We start from the raw sequence: 19583 nt of genomic DNA on the forward strand, positions 1-19583 counted from the left end.
CAGTTTGGAGCGCAGTCGACTCTTTATAATGGTAAGTTTTGAAAAGATCTGCTCGCAACAGTAAGTTGTTCCGACTTACTTACTTAAAGCGGGTTTCCCATCAGGGACATTTATGACCTATCCACAGGATATTTCGAAATCAAAGATATTCCTCAGCACATCCACAATGTGTAGAATAAAAAGAGCTTTATTTGGTCATCTTTAAAAATCCATAGAGGACAGAGGTAAGGAGTGTCACAGCTATACACAGGATAAGTCATAAATGTCAGATAGATGCAGGTCCCACCTCTGGGACCTGCACCTCTCTGTGTTCCAGCTGATTTCCAACCATGAAGAATAAAACAGCGTAGCTCGCTGAGATGTTTCCATAACTCCCATAGTAGTGAATGGCAGTTACGGAAGCAGTGTAGCATGCGAGTTACGCTGTTTCTGTAACTACTATTCAGTTCTATGGGACTTACGGAAACAGCGTAGCTCAGCAAGTTATGCTGTTTTCTTCTTCATGGTCTGAAATCACACGCCTCAGCCACAACACATAAAGGTAGAACGATGTTTAGGGGCCCTGTTCTAGAGATAGGTGTGCGACCCGCATCTATCGGACATTTATGACATATCCTGTGGATATATCATAAATGTCCTTAATGAAAAAAGCCCCTTTAAGTCACCTGACCTCACTTCGAGTAAGTAGGGCGCGCGGACAGAGCCAAGGAGGGTATGACATGGCAACAGCAGCGGTCAAAGTGACGTCGGGGCGTGCAAGGATTCGGCTTGGGCACCCCTACCCCTCCCCAACACCACCAGACCGCTGTGCACGCCTATGCCCAGCAGCCTTGCACAACAGACCCCATGAATTCCCCCACAGTATAATGCCCTCCATAGCTGCCCCCACAGTATAATGCCACCACACAGTCGAATGCCCCCCACACAGTATAATGCCACCCCCATAGCTGCCCCGCACACAGTATAATGTCCCCCATAGCTGACCAACACAGTATAATTCCCCCATAAGTGCCCCCACAGTATAATGCCCCCATAACTGCCCCACAGTATAATGCCCCTATAGCTGCCCCCACAGTATATTGCCACCCATAGATGCCACATACAGTATAATGCCCCCATACAGCATAATGCCCCCCATAGTTGACCCATACAGTATAATGCCCCCCATACAGTATAACGCCCTTCATAGCTGCCACACAGTATAATGGCCTCTTCCATTATAATGCCCCCATAGATGCCACATACAGTATAATGCCCCCATACAGTATAATGCCCCCTAGCTTTCCTATACCCAGTATAATGCCCCCATACAGTATAATGCCCCCTCAGCAGCTACCATACGAGCCCCCCTCCCATACCCAGTATAATGCCCCCATATGTATGTACCTAACAGAAAAATAATAAAATAATTACTTACCTATCCCCGTTCCCACGACAGTTGGAGATCCTTCTCCTCCTCTGCACTGTGATGTGCCTCGGCACAGATTCAGTTGGAGGCGGGACCAGCGCAGTCAGTGCCTAGGGGCCCGGTCACATTTGTGACCATTGCGACCCCTATTGCTACACCACAGCTAGCCCTCAAGTGACTGAGTCAGGTCAGGTGGCCGAACTGATCCACTCTTGGGCTGGCACGCACCGACCTAACTCAGACCGCCGCTGCCGCTGCCATACTTGGCTCCGTCCGCCCTTCTCCTGCTCCTAAATGTGAGTGAGTAGGGCAGACTCACGGCAGCAGCGGCGGTCAGAGTGAGGTCGGGCCAGAACAAATGATTCCACGAGCCTTATAAGGTCCGTGGGCCGGACGTTCTCCACCCCTGGCTTAAAGCAATCCTTTAAGTAAATATCAGGATTCAGGTTTAACTGGATTAAAATCAGCAGATATTGTTCTTAGGGATTATTCAGACGGACGTTGAATACGTTAGCGTGATGGCCGTTAATACAACACAGACACATGTATTTCAATGGGGCCGCTCACACGGCCGTTGTTTCAAGCCCTTAGTCATATGCATTGTAGTAGATTGTGGTAGATGTACTGCTATGTTCTACAGTAGCTAAGCAAATAAATGAATATAACATGCTTGTATGATATTTATTATGCTGCCGGACTGGCAACTGTGATATAATCCTCATGTGTGCATGACATCTAGTCAGAGCATATGTGTAACAAATAAACATTAATTTCTCCTTGCATGTATTTTTCCGCAGACAGAGCCTTACCTGAACACAGCACATGGCCACATGATCTGTTACTGGGATGGCACGGCTCATTACTTGATGTATCTGCTGATGGTGGCGGCGATTGCATGGGAGTAAGTGTCTTTGATAACAGGAATCATTTGCATTCTAGAATCATTAAAAAAGTCATCCAGTCTTCTGTAAAAAAGGTTTTCAGAGGATCTGTCGCCTCCACTGACATGTCTGTTTTAGTAAATACTTGTATTCCCCTTGAAATAACAATTCTGGAGCATCTTTTCTTAGAACTCTCCGTTGTGATGTTCCTCAAATAAGACTCTGTTCACACTTGCATTGGAGGCTCCGTTGCTCCTATATCGCTGTTGCGCTGTTCTTCCCATAAAAGCGACTGACGTAACAACGGAGCCACACCAAACCCCATTGTAAGACAATGTGGTTTATCGGACGCCTGTGGTATCCATTGTACGATGAATACAGCACTAACACAAGTGTAAACTTGACATAGTGTGAACATTACTAGTCCGCTGTGATGCAATGGTTAAATGAATTCTCAAATTTGGATAGCAAATACAAACGTCCAGTGTACAAATAAGCATCAAACGGCGTAGCTCACCATCGTGGGCATATATATATATATATATATATATACATATATACGTATATATGTATATATATATATATATATATATATATATATACATACACCTACAAAAACACACCATGATACAAAAAACGCCAATGGTAGAACAAATATATCACAAATTTTATTGTAAATTACATACAGACGGTAGCGTGACCACGTTTACTTTTGGGTAATCTAATTGGCTCTTACATGCGGTACGTGGCTGTGGTATTGGTGGCTGGGTGACTTTGGTATAAGAGTATAAATCACTGTAATTCACCATCCTGGTGTTTGAGAGTACCATGAGTATGTAATTAGAGATGTAGTGTTAATAACAGTTTCAAGAATTACCTGGATTACTGCATTGATTGCTAATACAATGTGATCTGATTGTTATCAATGTCACAATTATGATCGCGCAGCTGAAAGTCGGGAGACTGCTGGGGACCCTGGAAGGAAGACAGAAGCGGTTTTCACTGCTTGTGTCTTCTCTGTATTCTTGTACAAAGGGCCGCTGTGGTCATATGATTGCCAGGATGCCGGAGGCTGCTGCCCAGTAAATAAAGTCACTATAAGGGTGCACTTACATGAGAAGTCTTTGGCTGCGGAGTAAAAAAACTGTGGTTTTTACAGGTGAAATTTAAAGACGATCTCCTTGCTCAAAAGAAGAGTACTGATGAATTCTTCAGAAATGCCTTCACTAGACAGGATCGTCCTGTCAGTCTACATGACTTCAGACATAATTTGATGGGGTTCTGAAACAGCAGGTCTGGAGCCTGAGGAAGATGCAAAAAGTTGCCCATCGAAAGAGTTAACATCTCTGGCAACCAGGCCTTTCAGGGCTAACAAGGTGATATCAAGATTGCTTGAACCTTCTGCTCCCTGATCTTCCTGATGACTTGAGTAATCAGAGAAAATGAGGGAAAGATGTCAATTAACAGGCGACTACAATTCAGAGAGAAGGCTTCCAGGGCTTTTGTGTGATCTGTCCTGTACACCGAACAAAAACAGGGAAGTTTGGCATTGCTACTCCTGGCCATGAGGTCGATCTCTGGGCATCCCCACCTGTGGACTAACTGCTGAAAGATGTGAGTCGAGCTCCCATTCCCCTGGTTTGAGGGGCTGCATGGATGTTCTCTTTCACTCGTATGTGAACTGCTGATAAATCCTGGAGTTGTTCCTCAGCCCAGCACATGATCTTCTCACATTTGGACTGGAGAGCAATACTCTTGGTACCCCCTTGTTTGTTTAGATAAACAGTATGCATATTGCCCAAATGAAGCTTGACAGATTTGGCTTAAAGTTGGCAAGAGAATGCGAGAAAAGCCATTCTGACCACCTTGAGCTCACTGACATTGGAGGGGAGTTGTTCTTGAAGAGACCAACTGCCCTGCGACCATCTTCCTTAGAGGAGCATAACCCATCTCTTATGAGAGGCATTTGCGATAACATACAATTGAGGTAGAAGGCAAAACATTTTCCCTCCTGCTGAGGCTGAGAGGAGAGAGACACCACTTCAAATGTTTCCTCGAATGACTGGAGACATATATAGTCCTGTACAGGGACATCATTTTTCTGTCCCAAAATTAAATGTGATATGGTATTGCTTCTATTGATGTAGTCAGGTATCTCAAAGTCCTCGTGACTGTTCGGATAGAGACTCTGGGATGAAGAATGAAATGCTTGATCGCCTCCCAAAGTCTGAAAATCTTCTCTGGGGGAAAAAAACATGGAAATTGGAAAGATGGAAATTGAGGTTTACAGAATGGACTCTTTCCAGTTTATGAGAAATCCATGGTTGGACAGACACTAGATTGTGATCTGAAAGATGACACTGGAGCTTGAAGGGGCCTTGAGCAACCAATTGTCCAGCAGGTAGGGAATAATATATTTTTCAGAAGTCCAACTATCATCTTGGTAAAGACACTTGGTGCAGAGGAGAGGCCGAATGAAAGAGCTACAAATTGCAGGTGTCTAATGAAGCCTTGATGTTAATATGCAATCTTGACAGCTGGAATGGATGGGCACATGGAGGTAAGCATCTTTTAGATTAGATCGAATTTTGCAAAGAAGTCTCCCTGTTGAAGGACAGATACTACAGAACGAAGGTTCTCCATCTTGAATTTCCTCTTGATAAGGAATTTGTTGAGAAACCTCCAACCTCCATCTACCTTGAGAACAGGAAAAATTATGAAATAGATTCCCTTTCCTTGTTGAGATACAGGAACCTACCTTTACTGAACCTTTTAGGAGAAATTCTTAAAGAAGTTGAGAGACCACAGAATTGTCTCCACGGTTGAGACTACATTTTTCTGGAGGTAGGTGATAGAATTCCAGCTGGTAACCCATGTGAACTGTTTGAAGAACCCAGGCATATGTGATAGTGTTTGACTATACAGTAGAGAATCAGGGAAGCATGACTCCTACTCTCTCTGCAAAACTGGCGTCATAGCTCTGACTGAATTATTGGAGAAGGATTTCTTCTTGAAGGTGGAAGAATTTGTCTTCCCTTTAGTCTTGTCATACTGTTTTCCTGATGTTCCGACCCTTCTGTTAAACCTAGAATATCTTCTTCTGGAGCAAAATCTAGCTCTTGAGGTAGATGGAAAAGTGTGGCCTTTGTCCTCATTAATGATCTCAAGGATGTTGTTTAGTTGTTTGCCAAACAATTTCTATGGTTAAAACGGGAGCATACAAAAGTGGTTTTTTGAAGTGGAATTCACATTTTTCAGCAGCACTCTTCATGAAAGGCAACATTTGAAGTAGATCTTATTTAAGGGTTTCTCTTTCAATTTCTCTGGTAATTTGACTAAGCCAGATTCTGAGTGCTCTGGCTACAGGCACCAAGGCTATAGAAGCCTTACAGATCACTGCAGAAGTAGAATAACAGTGTTGTAGAGTGGTATCGGCCTTTCGGTCCATCAGTCCTGGAGAGTTTAGTTTCAAAATGAACTCTGGGGGTACAGTCCCAACTCTCACTCTCTTTTGGATCTATCTTGTAGATGGCTCTAAACTGACTCCCCAAGTCCACTCCTTTCTCTGGAACTTTCCATTCTTCCTCTAGATCTTCTTTCTGGAAACAATGCTCCAGAAGACCTTGGCCTTCTTTTTAGGAAAATAGCAAAGATTATTTTTACTCTCTGGTGGACGCAGTTTCTCAGGTATCTCCATAATGTCCTTCACTGCTTGAATTAGTTTAGAGACTTGTTCCTTTTGAAAAATAAATTTTCCTCAGGCACTTCAGTTTCATTTTGGAGGAGGAATGAGTATATAACTTGGACCTTAGAACCCCTAGCATTCAGAGTCATTCTCAATATGGCTAACTGACACTAAAAGAAGTGCAGATTTAACATCCTGGAAGGTCTCAATCATTTTGTATTTGAACCAGGTGAAAAATGATTTCGTTTGTAGAGAAATGTCAGGTTCTTGGGGAGAACAGTTCACACAAATATTGGAAGCGGCATTATCAGGCAGAGGCTGAATGCAGACAATACAAAGTGTATGCCTTGATTTTCTCTTATTTGTCCTCGAACTTCACAGGCTAGACATCTGGAAAATAAAGGTAAAATTAGAAAAAAAATTCCAGCTTCAGACAAATAGAACAAGCACTTGCTAGCTACTGAGCAGTCACTTAGTAAGGCATATGTAAATATAAGGAAAGTACAGGGTGGGCCATTTATATGGATACACCTAAATAAAATGGGAATGGTTGGTGATATTAATTTCCTGTTTGTGGCACATTAGTATATGGGAAACTTTTCAAGCTGGGTGTTGACCATGGCGGCCATTTTGAAGTCGGCCATTTTGTATCCAGCTTTAGTTTTTTCAATGGGAAGAGGGTCATGTGACACATCAAACTTATCGAGAATTTCACAAGAAAAACAATGGTGTGCTTGGTTTTAATGTTACTTTATTCTTTCATGAGTTATTTACAAGTTTCTGACCACTTATAAAATGTGTTCAAAGTGCTGCCCATTGTGTTGGATTGTCAATGCAACCCTCTTCTCCCACTCTTCACACACTGATAGCAACACCGCAGAAGAAATGCCTCCCGATCTGACCTCCTTAGACTTTTATCTTTGGGGTCATCTTAAGGCAATTGTCTATGCTGTGAATATACGAGATGTGCAGCAACTGAAACTACGGATACTGGAAGCCTGTGCTAGCATTTCTTCTGCGGTGTTGCTATCAGTGTGTGAAGAGTGGGAGAAGAGGGTTGCATTGACAATCCAACACAATGGGCAGCACTTTGAACACATTTTATAAGTGGTCAGAAACATGTAAATAACTCATGAAAGAATAAAGTAACGTTAAAACCAAACACACCATTGTTTTTCTTGTGAAATTCTCGATAAGTTTGATGTGTCACATGACCATCTCCCCATTGAAAAAACTAAAGTTGGATACAAAATGGCCGACTTCAAAATGTCCGCCATGGTCAACACCAAGCTTGAAAAGTTTCTCCCCTCCCATATACTAATGTGCCACAAACAGGAAGTTAATATCACCAACCATTCCCATTTTATTTAGGTGTATCCATATAAATGGCCCACCCTGTATGTGCTGGCCAGAGCAATACAAAAAATAACCTCTAGAGGGAGGGAACATAACAGTGCTGCTTCTGGCCACTAGAGGGAGGAAGAGCCCAAACCTTTGAAAAGGTGAGCGTTCAGCTGCCAGGCACAAATGATCCGCTCTTACCTTGAATCCACTGCCTTAAGACATGACCTGCTCACGTGATGCCTCTAGAGCCCACACCTGTACAGGAGATACTTCTAATGCAGAGACCAGAAAGGAAGACTGGAAGGAAGCATGCGCAGCCAAGTTCAAAGATGCTGCAGGGAAGTAAACTTCCTCCAAACATGCTGCCAGTGATATTATACTGCAATACAGGAACCTCCTATGGCAACCCACAACTGGGGAAAAGATAAAAGGCTCAAGTAAATGACTACAGACAAGAATCCTCTCCACCTGGATTTATCCCTACTTTCCCGTACTGACTGGACACCCCCAGTCAGGATAGAGTGTCTGCCTAACCTGAAAAAAAGGTAAGTATGCTGCTTTTTTTTATTCTTCAAGGTTTAAAAACCCTAAAAGCTAAATGTCCTAAACAGACCGGAAATAAAAAAAAAACATCTAGTGTTAGACTATTCTACCATTGGGCAATTAATAAATTTTCTACTTAACCATTTGTATACTGTTCATGTTCTGGCCTAAGGAATGCATTCAGAAGAAGACCCTCGGGTACTGCCAAGGACAATTAGGAATCTGAATTTTCACCATTGGTAGACAATTTGTCTAAATGTGGATTGATGTAAACAATCAGGTGTAACGTCACAAACTCCTCTCATCCTGCCGATGCCTTTCTCTCCAGAGATGCCAGCACATGCGGCCGTCCTGTCCCGCAGTGACCACTAGGGTCCGCTCGAGCTCAGTCCAGCCTTAAAAAGGCGGGGTGACGAATGGAAGACGGCATTTAACACTCTAGATGGGCACTATGAATACCTGGTAATGCCCTTCGGTCTGTGTAACACTCCCGCGGTCTACCAAGAGTTTGTCAATGATATCTTCCGAGATCTCCCCTATGTCTGTGTTGTAGTCTATCTCGATGACATTCTGATTATTTCCCCAGATCTAGTGACTAATCAGAGACATGTCCGTCAAGTTTTGCTGCGATTAAGGGAGAATCGCCTGTATGCCAAGCTGGAGAAGTGCGCGTTCGAGAGAAAGTCTCTACCCTTCCTGGGCTACATTATCTCAGATCAAGGTCTCAAGATGGATCCTGAGAAGATAAAGGCCTTCCTGGAATGGCCATGCCCTCAAGGCTTAAGAGCCATACAGCGTTTCTTAGGATTCGCCAACTTTTACTGGCAGTTCATCCCAAACTTCTCCTCACTGACAGCTCCCATCTCTACCCTCACCAAAAAAGGCATGAACGCCAAGGTGTGGACTACAGTGGCAGAGGCCGCATTTAATAGCTTGAAGAGTGCCTTCACGTCAGCCTCAACCCTCCATCATCATAATGTATCTCTACAGTTTTTGTTGGAGGTGGACGCCTCCTCTGTTGGTGCTGGCGCACTTCCAGAGAGGTCCCAAATGCAAGACAGTGGTATGTGGCTATTACTCCAAGCTCTTCTCTTCTGCAGAGCGCAACTCCTCGATTGGGGATCGGGAGTTACTGGCCATCAAAATGGCCCTGGAGGAGTGGAGACACCTACACGAGGGTGCAGCTCATCCCATCCTGATATTCACTGACCACAAGAACCTCACCTATCTCCAGATGGCCCAATGGCTGAAACCCCCTTCAAGCCAGGTGGTCGCTGTTCTTTGCCTGGTTCCAGTTTGAGCACCTGCCGACAAGAATGTGAGGGCCGATGCCTTGTCCAGGTCATTCGAGACAGAAGACAAGATGGAGTTTCCACAAAATATCATTGACCCATCCTGCATCATCTCTGTCAACAACCTGCAAGTTAGAGACATCCCTCCGGGGAGGACTTTTTTGCTCCGTTGGAAACACAGCTCCAAACTGGCTGGTCACACGGGTGTCCGTAAGACCCGATACCTGATTGCCCGTCAGTTCTGGTGGCCCACGCTGCCCAAAGACATCATGGACTTTGTTTCCTTCTGCACGCAGCAAACAAAGTTGCTCACTCCAAACCAGCTGGCCTGCTCCAGTCGATGCCTGTGCCCAATGCTCCCTGGAAGCATATTGCAATGGACTTCTTCACAGATCTGCCTCCCTCTGCTGGATGCAGTACGGTCTGGGTGGTGGTGGACCGATTCTCTAAGATGGCTCATTTTGTTCCGCTGACTGGCCTACCTTCTGCTTCTCTACTGGCCAACCTCTTCATCCAACACATCTTACCTTTGCATATCATGTCTGATCGGGGGGTTAAGTTCACCTCAAAGTTCTGGAGGGCCCTCTGTAAACTCTTCGATATAAAGTTGGACTTTTCCTCAGCCTACCACCCCCAGTCCAATGGCCAAGTTGAGAGGATCAATCAGATCATGGAGAACTATTTACGACACTTTATCTCCAGGCAGCATGGTGACTGGGTGCAGCTTCTTCCTTGGGCCAAGTTCTCGTATAACAACCATACTAGCGAGTCCACAAAAACCACACCATTCGCCATCGTTTACGGATAACACCCTAGAATTCCTCTCCCGGTGTCAGTTACGTTCCAGGTGCCCGCAGCTGACTCTGCTTTCAGGGACTTCCTGCAGATCTGGCAGCAAACCCGATCCTCTATTCTGCAGGCGGTTGACCACATGAAGTGAAAGGCGGACACAAGGAGAAGAGAGCCGCCTCAGTTTCTTCCGGGTACCAAGGTCTGGCTGTCCTCCAGAAATATCCGGCTGAGGGTGCCGTCATACAAAATCACTCCCAGGTTCCTCAGACCCTTTGAGATCCTGCAGCGGATCAAACCGGTCTCTTATAAGCTTCAGCTGCCCGCTAACCTCCGGATTCCTAACTCCTTTCACGTGTCTCTTCTGAAACCTGTGGTCTTGAACCGCCCCTCTAAGACTATTAGCCCTGCAGTTGCCCCCAGCATTTCTGCTGAGATATTTGAGGTTAAGGAGATCCTGGACACCAAAATAGTAGGAGGAAGAACCTTTTATTTAGTGGATTGGAGGGGGTTTGGTCCAGAGGAGAGGTCCTGGGAGCCAGAAGAGAATCTCAATGATCCTGTCTTATTAGGAAGTTTCTCTCTCGTTCTGTTCCCAAGAAGAGGGGGCGTAAGAGGGGGGATACTGTAACGTCTGTGGTCACTGACCACGAACTCCTCTCATCCTGCCGACGCCTTTCTCTCCAGAGATGCCAGCACATGTGGCCATCCTGTCCCGCAGTGACCACTAAGGTGTGCGCGCGAGCTCAGTCCAGCCTTAAAGAGCCAGAGCGCACACATGTGTGAGATAGAGCTGATTGCTCCCACATCACCCTGGACTATAAGAAGGCCCTTGCCCCTTCCTTCATTGCCTGAGCGTCGTTTGTACCTACTCGTGTTAGTTTTTGCAATGGTCCCTTGAGGGTTTTCCAGTTCCCAGTGTTCCCGTTCCTGCTACTTGTATTCTAAATCCTGTGCTACCATGTTCCTATGCTGTACAGAGTTGGAGTCGTGTTGTGTTGCCTACTACACCCACTGTGTTTCACCGCACCTGTTGACTGCCTGCTGCCTGAGTTCCATCCGAGCCTAAACCATCACTACTGTCTGTATTGCCACAGGTACCTTTATCTGAACTATAGACATTGACTTTGTACCCTGTTTGGCCAGCTACTATCCCACTACGGCGGTACGGCCCAGTGGGTACACATACCCACAGATCGTGACATCAGGTCTTTAGCAATGCTTTTGTAGCCTTTCCCAGCTTAATGCGTCTCTATGACGTTTTCTGAGTTCTTCTGAAAGTTGTTTGCCTGGAGGCATAATTCACACTGACCAATTTTCCTTGAGAAGAGCAGATTTGTTAGTAACCAGGCTTTGTGTGTCTGTATTTAATGGGAAAAGTATCTGTGAAATCCACACTTCCAATCTCTTCTCCTTAATTGAAACACCTTTGGCCAATTAGCTCTTGGAGATCTCATTAATAGATGGCTTCACTTACTTTTTATCCCTGTGCAGTGGATGTTTACTCAATGTGCTTGATAAAAGACGTCAACAGTACAACTGTTTGTGTGTTATTCGTTTAGTTAGATTGTGTTAGTCTACATTTGCAATCCACTCCATGTAGATCACAATACCTATAGACATATATGTAGATACTACCATGTAATTATTATAATAACATACAGTAATAGCATACCATTGGTACCATACAAAAGATTTTTATTACATATAATCAAATAGTAAAAAACAATGGCCATCAAGACCTAAAAATGACAAACAAGTTTAAAACAACATGGTGGTGGTGAGGGGACCACAATATACAGAGCAGCATATCACAAACATTAATGGAAGCACAATAATATCACATGAAAAAACTGTACATATTACATAAAGAGACAGAGAATATAAGCACCCAGTACTATACTACATATCAGTGCTGTCTCAAGAATAAAAGGATATTATAGTATAGATAGTACTGGGGGTTTAATACCAACCACTGTGCTGCATAATGAGCCCCTATTAACACCAGACTACCACCACAGAGCCCCGACGCGTGTTTCGCCATCAGCTTTTTCAAGCTTTGACCCCTTGAAAAAGCTGACGGTGATATTATTGTGCTTCCTGATCATTAATGTTTGTGATATGCTGCTCTGTATATTGTGGTCCCCTCACCACCACCATGTTGTTTTAAACTTGTTTGTCATTTTTAGGTCTTGATGGCCATTGTTTTTTACTAGTTGATTATATGTAATAAAAATCTTTTGTATGGTACCGATGGTGTGCTATTATGTTATTATAATATTTACATGGTAGTATCTACATATATGTTTATAGCTATTGTGTTTATGTATTGATATAAGTAGATCATTCTATGGATTGTTTGGCCTGGATTGGTATAGGTATTGACACTCCATGTAGAAGTTATCTGTGATTTTTGTGGCACTGATCTGATGTGTGTTACCTCCTTTTTACTGTATAATTCATGCACTTTAGCTATGATTAATATTTGGTACATGGGTGGATTTGTTATGTAACTACAAAATCCCATGCTGCTCACTCCGGTGATGCCATTGTGCGGCTCATTTTTTAATTGCGTTTGTATGTTATATACCATAAAATTTGTGATGTATTTTGTCTACCATTGGCATGTTCTGTTTCATGGTGTGTTCTTGTAGGTATATATGCAATGGTAAAATGTTGCATCCTCTTGTAGCTCATAAAAAAATGCATTGAATTGCGCCAATCAGCTTAGAGGGGTATTCCCAGAAATGACCACTATGGTATGCCATCACTTTATGTTCAATAAAGAAGCCTCTTCCACAGTCCTAGCAATTAGAACCCCACTGATAAGGAAGATATAGCATATCCTAGTGATATACCATCAATTCTTCTGATGAGAAAACACCTTTAAAGGGAATTTTAACTTAGGACGTTTAACAAACACCTTATGAATAACAAAGTAGAACGCTTCTCTGATTTAAAACAGATCTGTCTGATAATCCAGAATATCTGCTAAACAGGCACCTATACAGTCACATAAATGCCTAAAAGTTTACTATATATGTATCTCAAGGAACAGTGCTGCTTCTTACAACTTTCTTATGTCTAACAGTCAGAACTACAGGACAATTGGCCTTTACTGGGTGGGATCCATTATAATGAGTATGATTGTGTTTATTCCTGGAAGCATTGTTGGTAAGTAATACACATTAACACTATAAGCACTGATCATTAAAAGGGCTTAATTGATTGTTTTAGTTCAATTAACATAATATTATTTTACAGTTGGACCTTAAACCTTTATTGTTGCCTGTATATAGAATTGAAAGGGTTATTCCCATAATCAACTTTTATCACCTATCCGCTGGGACCCCCACCGATCACTAGAACGAGGGTCCCGAGTCCCCTGTTCCTCCTCACTGGAAGACCGCAGTGAAGAGAACTTTGACTGGAGCAATGGGCGAGCATGCATAGTGCCACTCCATTTAAAGTCTATGTGAGTGACTGAGAAATCCGAGTACAGTGCTGTTTTCATCAGTTCTAAAGACATGCTTATCCTCCACTCCATTCAAGTTCCTCCTCACTGCAGGGGGTGCATTGAAGAGAAACAGAGGAGTTCGGGGGTGGGGGCTAATGTTCCTTCTAAGTCTTGGCAGCTCCTGAGTGGAGCAGTTAGGGAGCAGGGCGAGTCTCCATCAATGTTGGGCGATCTGATGACCAAAAGTAATACCCCCAGTAAACACTAATATAGCGACTAAGTAAGAGAATGAGAAAATGTATTTTAAATTAGTTTTAATTACTTTTTTAAATACTATAATATTACAAGTACACCAATAAATAGACAGTTATAAACACCAATTACAGGCATCAATGAAAGATTCCTTCATTACACCACTGCCCCTATAGATAGCGCCACACAAACCGCCTGTAGATAGCGCCACACAGCCCCCCTGTAGATAGTGCCACACAGACCCCCCTGTAGAAAGTGCCAGACAGACCCACACTGTATATAGTGCCACACAGGCCCACCTGTAGATAGTGCCACACAGACCCCCCTGTAGATAGTGCCACACAGCCCCCTTGTAGATAGTGCCACACAGCAATCCCCCTGTATATAGTGCTACACAGCTATTCCCCCCGGTATATAGTGCTACATAGCCCCCCTCTCTCCATGTATAGTGCTACACAGCCCCCCTCCTCCCCTTGTATATAGTACTACACAGCCCCCCTCTCTCCTTGTATATAGTGCTACACAGCCCCCTCTCCTTGTATATAGTGCTACACAGCCCCCCTCCCCTTGTATATAGCGCCACACAGCCCCCCTCTCCCCCTGCATATAGTGCTACACAGCCCCCATCTCCCCTTGCATATAGTGCTACACAGACCCCTCTCCCCTTGTATATAGTGGTACACAGCCCCTTCTCCTCTTGTATATAGTTCTACACAGCCCCCCTCTCCCCTTGTATATAGTGCTACACAGCCCCCTCTCCCCTTGTATATCGTGCTACATAGCCCCCCTCCCCTTGTATATAGTGGTAGACAGCCTCCTCTCCCCTTGTATATAGTGCTACACAGCCCCATCTCCCCTTGCATATAGTGCTACACAGACCCCTCTCCACTTGTATATAGTTCTACACAACCCCCTCTCCCCTTGTATATAGTGCTACACAGCCCCCGCCACTTGTATATAGTGCTAGACAGTCCCCTCTCCCCTTGTATATAGTGCTACACAGCCCCCTCTCCCCTTTAAGAGTGGGCACGAGCGCGCGCGCACCCTCCGGGAGACAGGCTCGATACCCGGAAGTGAGTGCCGGCGCCTCACAGGGGGACGTCCATGGCCGCGGTCGTCGAGGTGTAAGTTAGAACGACCGACCGTGGCCATAGACGTTACAGCTACACAGCCCCCTCCTCCCCTTGTATATAGTGCTACACAGCCCCCTCCTCCCCTTGTGTAGTGTTACACAGCAATTCCCCCCTGTATATAGTGCTACACAGCCCCCAACCTACCCATGTGTATATTGTGCTACACAGCCCCCCTCCTCCCCTTGTGTATATAGTGTTACACAGCAATCCCCCCTGTATATAGTGCTACACAGCCCCCTCCCTCCTCCCCTTGTATATGGCGCTACACAGACCCCCTTCTCCCCTTGTGTATATAGTGCTACACAGCCTCCCTCCTCCCCTTGTGTATATAGTGTTACACAGCAATCCCCCCCTTGTATATAGTGCTACACAGCCCCCTTCTCCAGTTTATACAGCCCCCTCCTCCCCTTGTGTATATAGTGATACACAGCCCCCCTCCTCCCCTTGTGTATATAGTGTTACACAGCAATTCCCCCCTGTATATAGCGCTACACAACCCCACTCCTCCCCTTGTATATAGCACTACACAGCCCCACTCCTCCCCTTGTATATAGCGCTACACAGCCCCTCTCCTCCCCTTGTATATAGCGCTACACAGACCCCTCCTCCCCTTGTGTAGTGTTACACAGCAATTCCCCCTGTATATAGTGCTACACAGACCCCAACCTACCCATGTGTATATAGTGCTACACAGCCCCCCTCCTCCCCTTGTGTATATAGTGTTACACTGCAATCCCCCCTGTATATAGCGCTACACAGCCCCCTCCCTCCTCCCCTTGTATATGGCGCTACACAGACCCCCTTCTCCACTTGTGTATATAGTGCTACACAGCCCCCCTCTTCCCCTTGTGTATATAGTGCTACACAGCCCCCCTCCTCCCCTTGTGTATATAGTGTTACACAGCAATCCCCCCTGTATATAGTGCTACACAGCCCCCTCCCTCCTCCCCTTGTATATGGCGCTACACAGACCCCCTTCTCCCCTTGTGTATATAGTGCTACACAGCCTCCCTCCTCCCCTTGTGTATATAGTGTTACACAGCAATCCCCCCCTTGTATATAGTGCTACATAGCCCCCTTCTCCAGTTTATACAGCCCCCCTCCTCCCCTTGTGTATATAGTGATACACAGCCCCCCTCCTCCCCTTGTGTATATAGTGTTACACAGCAATTCCTCCCTGTATATAGCGCTACACAACCCCACTCCTCCCCTTGTATATAGCACTACACAGCCCCACTCCTCCCCTTGTATATAGAGCTACACAGCCCCTCTCCTCCCCTTGTATATAGCGCTACACAGCCCCACTCCTCCCCTTGTATATAGCGCTACACAGCCCCTCTCCTCCCCTTGTATATAGCGCTACACAGCCCCACTCCTCCCCTTGTATATAGTGCTACACAGCCCCCTCCTCCCCTTGTGTATATAGTGTTACACTGCAATCCCCCCTGTATATAGCGCTACACAGCCCCCTCCCTCCTCCCCTTGTATATGGCGCTACACAGACCCCCTTCTCCACTTGTGTATATAGTGCTACACAGCCCCCCTCTTCCCCTTGTGTATATAGTGCTACACAGCCCCCCTCCTCCCCTTGTGTATATAGTGTTACACAGCAATCCCCCCTGTATATAGTGCCACACAGCCCCCTCCTCCCCTTTTATACAGCCCCCTCCTCCCCTTGTGTATATAGTGCTACACAGCCCCCCTCCTCCCCTTGTGTATATAGTGTTACACAGCAATTCCCCCCCCTGTATATAGCGCTACACAGCCCCACTCCTCCCCTTGTATATAGCACTACACAGCCCCACTCCTCCCCTTGTATATAGCGCTACACAGCCACCTCCTCCCCTTCTATATAGAGCTACACAGCCCCCCTCCCGTTGTATGTAGCACTACACAGCCCCCCCTACCGCACAGCTCCTTAAAAAAACAAAAGATTGTACTTACCTTGCCCTGTTCCCGCGACAGACTGAGCACTACACTGCCTCTCTGGCGGGACACATGGGCAGACTGTCGTGATGTGACGTCGTCACGCTGGTCTGTGCGACTCCCACCTCCTTATAGGCTGCAGGGGTAACGTGGCCTGCAGCCTATAGTATTCATTTGTATGTGCGTCCTGAGGACGCACATACAAGTGAATGTGGCTTTCGCTAGCCCCTAACAATCCCGTAGATTGTAAAATTCATCCATCTCCTTCTACTTTCTTTTTTTTAGTTGCATAAAATCTTTTCTTTCAAAAAATTCAAATTTTGTCCATCTACCTAGCGCTTTATAATTGAAGTCTAATTTTTAATTTAATTTAAGTTTCCATATGCCACAAATATTTTGTGCGAGGGTCAATCAGTTCAGTGAACTACTGACATCAAAAGCGGGACAATGGCCCGGATAAACCTGCTGTGTTTCAGCAATCGGTATTGTACGCATTATAGTTTATAACTATGTATCTGTGATTTTACAGGGCTTTTATAAATATAGAAAGCTTTTTCCACTAGGTAAATATGGAACAAAAATTTGTCCTGCATTTTTCTTGAACTTCCTGTATATTTGCCTTCCATTATGGGCTGGATTTAGAATTTACAAACAACCATCTGTTACCAATAATCTATCTACAAAGGTAAAATATTGAAAAACAAAATGATAAAAAGTATTGCTGAAATGATTACTGATACACAGTTTATGACCTGTAGACTAGCGCTCAGTTGATGTATTTACCCTTGTAATGTAATATCATTACAATCTGCTCTATAAGATAAAGCATACTAACCAGGTTGCTGGTCATACACATTAAAGTTAACCAAACTTGTTGATTTTGTCTGACGATCTAATGTGTATGCGGTTTTGCGGTTGTGGGAAAGAAGAGCAGTGCAGGTTGGATTTCAACATGTCAGCTCCTTGGTTCTCCTGGTAGATAAGACTATGCTGGAATTGGCAGATTGCTGGTGGCTGATCGGGCATTTGGCCAATAGCTATTTCATGTTTTTATATATATATATATATATATATATATATATATATATAATATTTATAGTACAATTTCTTACAGTAATGGGAATACCAAATATGTGGGTGTTATTTTGGTTTTCACTAAATAGGATACATTCTAGGCAATACCATGGGATAGTCCTGGGCACCTCTAACCTCCACAGTGATGCCAGGCCTGGATGTACTGTTAAAATAGGGGCACCTTTCCCTTGTACAGTGCTGTGAGTTGTTTTTTTATTCCAGCAGTTGCAGAATTATATTACAGCAGCGCTCCCGCTGCTGATCTTTTGGGCACAGTGGCAGTACTTACAAGATCATCATGATGGATATAACTGTCGCGGTGCGGGAACTAGCACTTGCCTGTAACGGATATATCAATCATTGATCGCTAAGCGGTGAAAGTACAGATAATCAGGTAAAACTGGCCAATTAGAACTGCCCCTAAAACTATTAGGCATTATCACATTTTCAGGATTCGTTATGGAAATTCTTCATGGACAAGCCTTTTATTTGCAGTTTTTATAAAAGAACATCTGTTTTTATGTAACTATTAATATAAAACATTTTGATAGAGTATTAAATATTCACTATTCTTGATTAGAAGACTCTATTACTTGTGAGCCGTATGTTAAGGCTTATGACTTTATTGTGTTCTGCAGGTGGTCCAAAATATTCAGCAAAAAAATATATTAAGCAGACCGTCTGACCTACTGTTGGCCATGTATCTTATTGCTGCAACTATCTTCTGTATATTCAGAGGAATGGTGAGTTACACAATGTACCCATTCACAGTGAAGCCAGTGTTCAATAAAGACACTGAAAGACGAGATCAGTTATGAGAAAAACTCAGAAAGTGATAGTAGATTAAATCATAAGACTTTTCTCAAATACATATTAACGAATGTGAGTATTATTAGAGCAGAGTTCTTCTTCCAGATTTCTGAGATTCTGGCTGCATTGTAAGATTAAGGCCTCATGCACACGACCGTAAAAACACCCGTTATTGCGGGTCGTAATTACGACCCGCAATAACGGGCTCATAGACTTCTGTTACCCACGGATACCTTCCCGTTTTCTCACGGGAAGGTGCCCGTGCCGTTAAAAAAATAGAACATGTTCTATTTTTCTATTTTACGGGCCGTGCTGGTATACTTTATAATGACAGCACGGCTCGCAAAAGCGGCCGGCTGCCCGCTGCCGGCCGTGCCCGGCCGTGCTCGTAATTACGAGTCGTAATTACGAGCACGGTCGTGTGCATGAAGCCTAACTTAGTATCTGGGAGGTACCAACTGTGAGGGGGAGGAGTTTATCCTATACACTGAGCTTTGTGCTCAGATCTGGACAGGATTAGTCGTGAGTGAAGCAATTCGCCTGTTTTGCTGGTCCATAAAATACAATAGAAGAATCAATGACCTTATTTTTATCATAAATCCTCCAAAAGCAAATCTCAAACCTGGTGAAATAATTCCCCAATGCTTCCTAATAGGTAGCAAATCCATTTCCTTTTTTATACAGAGTTCAGCTTTAACATTTAAGCCTCCTGCCTAATATCGTATAGGTCCCCCTAGTGCCGCCAAAACTGTTTTGATTCATGGACTCCACAAGACCTCTGAAGGTGTCCTTAAGTATGAGGCACCAAGATATTATCAGCCAACCCTTTAAGTCCTGTTAGTTGCGAGGTGGGTCCTCCATGAAACAAACTTACTATGAAGTTATAGGCTGTCTTTAAATAGGTGCATTGTAACAAATGCAAATACAAATTTCAACCTTCAAAATAATTTTTGCTATGGGGCCTGCACATGACCTTATGTTTTTTTTTT

At 44.4% G+C, this 19583-nt stretch overlaps 1 protein-coding gene across 1 annotated transcript in view; it reads left to right on the forward strand.

Annotated features, from left to right (window-relative positions):
• TM6SF1 (transmembrane 6 superfamily member 1) overlaps positions 1 to 19583 on the forward strand; it is a 53022-nt gene that overhangs the window by 20495 nt on the left and 12944 nt on the right. The window contains exons 4-7 of the mRNA XM_075855239.1: positions 2206 to 2309; positions 13034 to 13116; positions 17274 to 17395; positions 18423 to 18527. Coding sequence (XP_075711354.1) covers positions 2206 to 2309; positions 13034 to 13116; positions 17274 to 17395; positions 18423 to 18527 — 414 coding nt within the window. The remainder of the gene's footprint in view (positions 1 to 2205; positions 2310 to 13033; positions 13117 to 17273; positions 17396 to 18422; positions 18528 to 19583) is intronic.

This window comes from Rhinoderma darwinii, chromosome 3 (genome assembly GCF_050947455.1).
Source record: "Rhinoderma darwinii isolate aRhiDar2 chromosome 3, aRhiDar2.hap1, whole genome shotgun sequence".
Classification (NCBI taxonomy): Eukaryota; Metazoa; Chordata; class Amphibia; order Anura; family Rhinodermatidae; genus Rhinoderma; species Rhinoderma darwinii.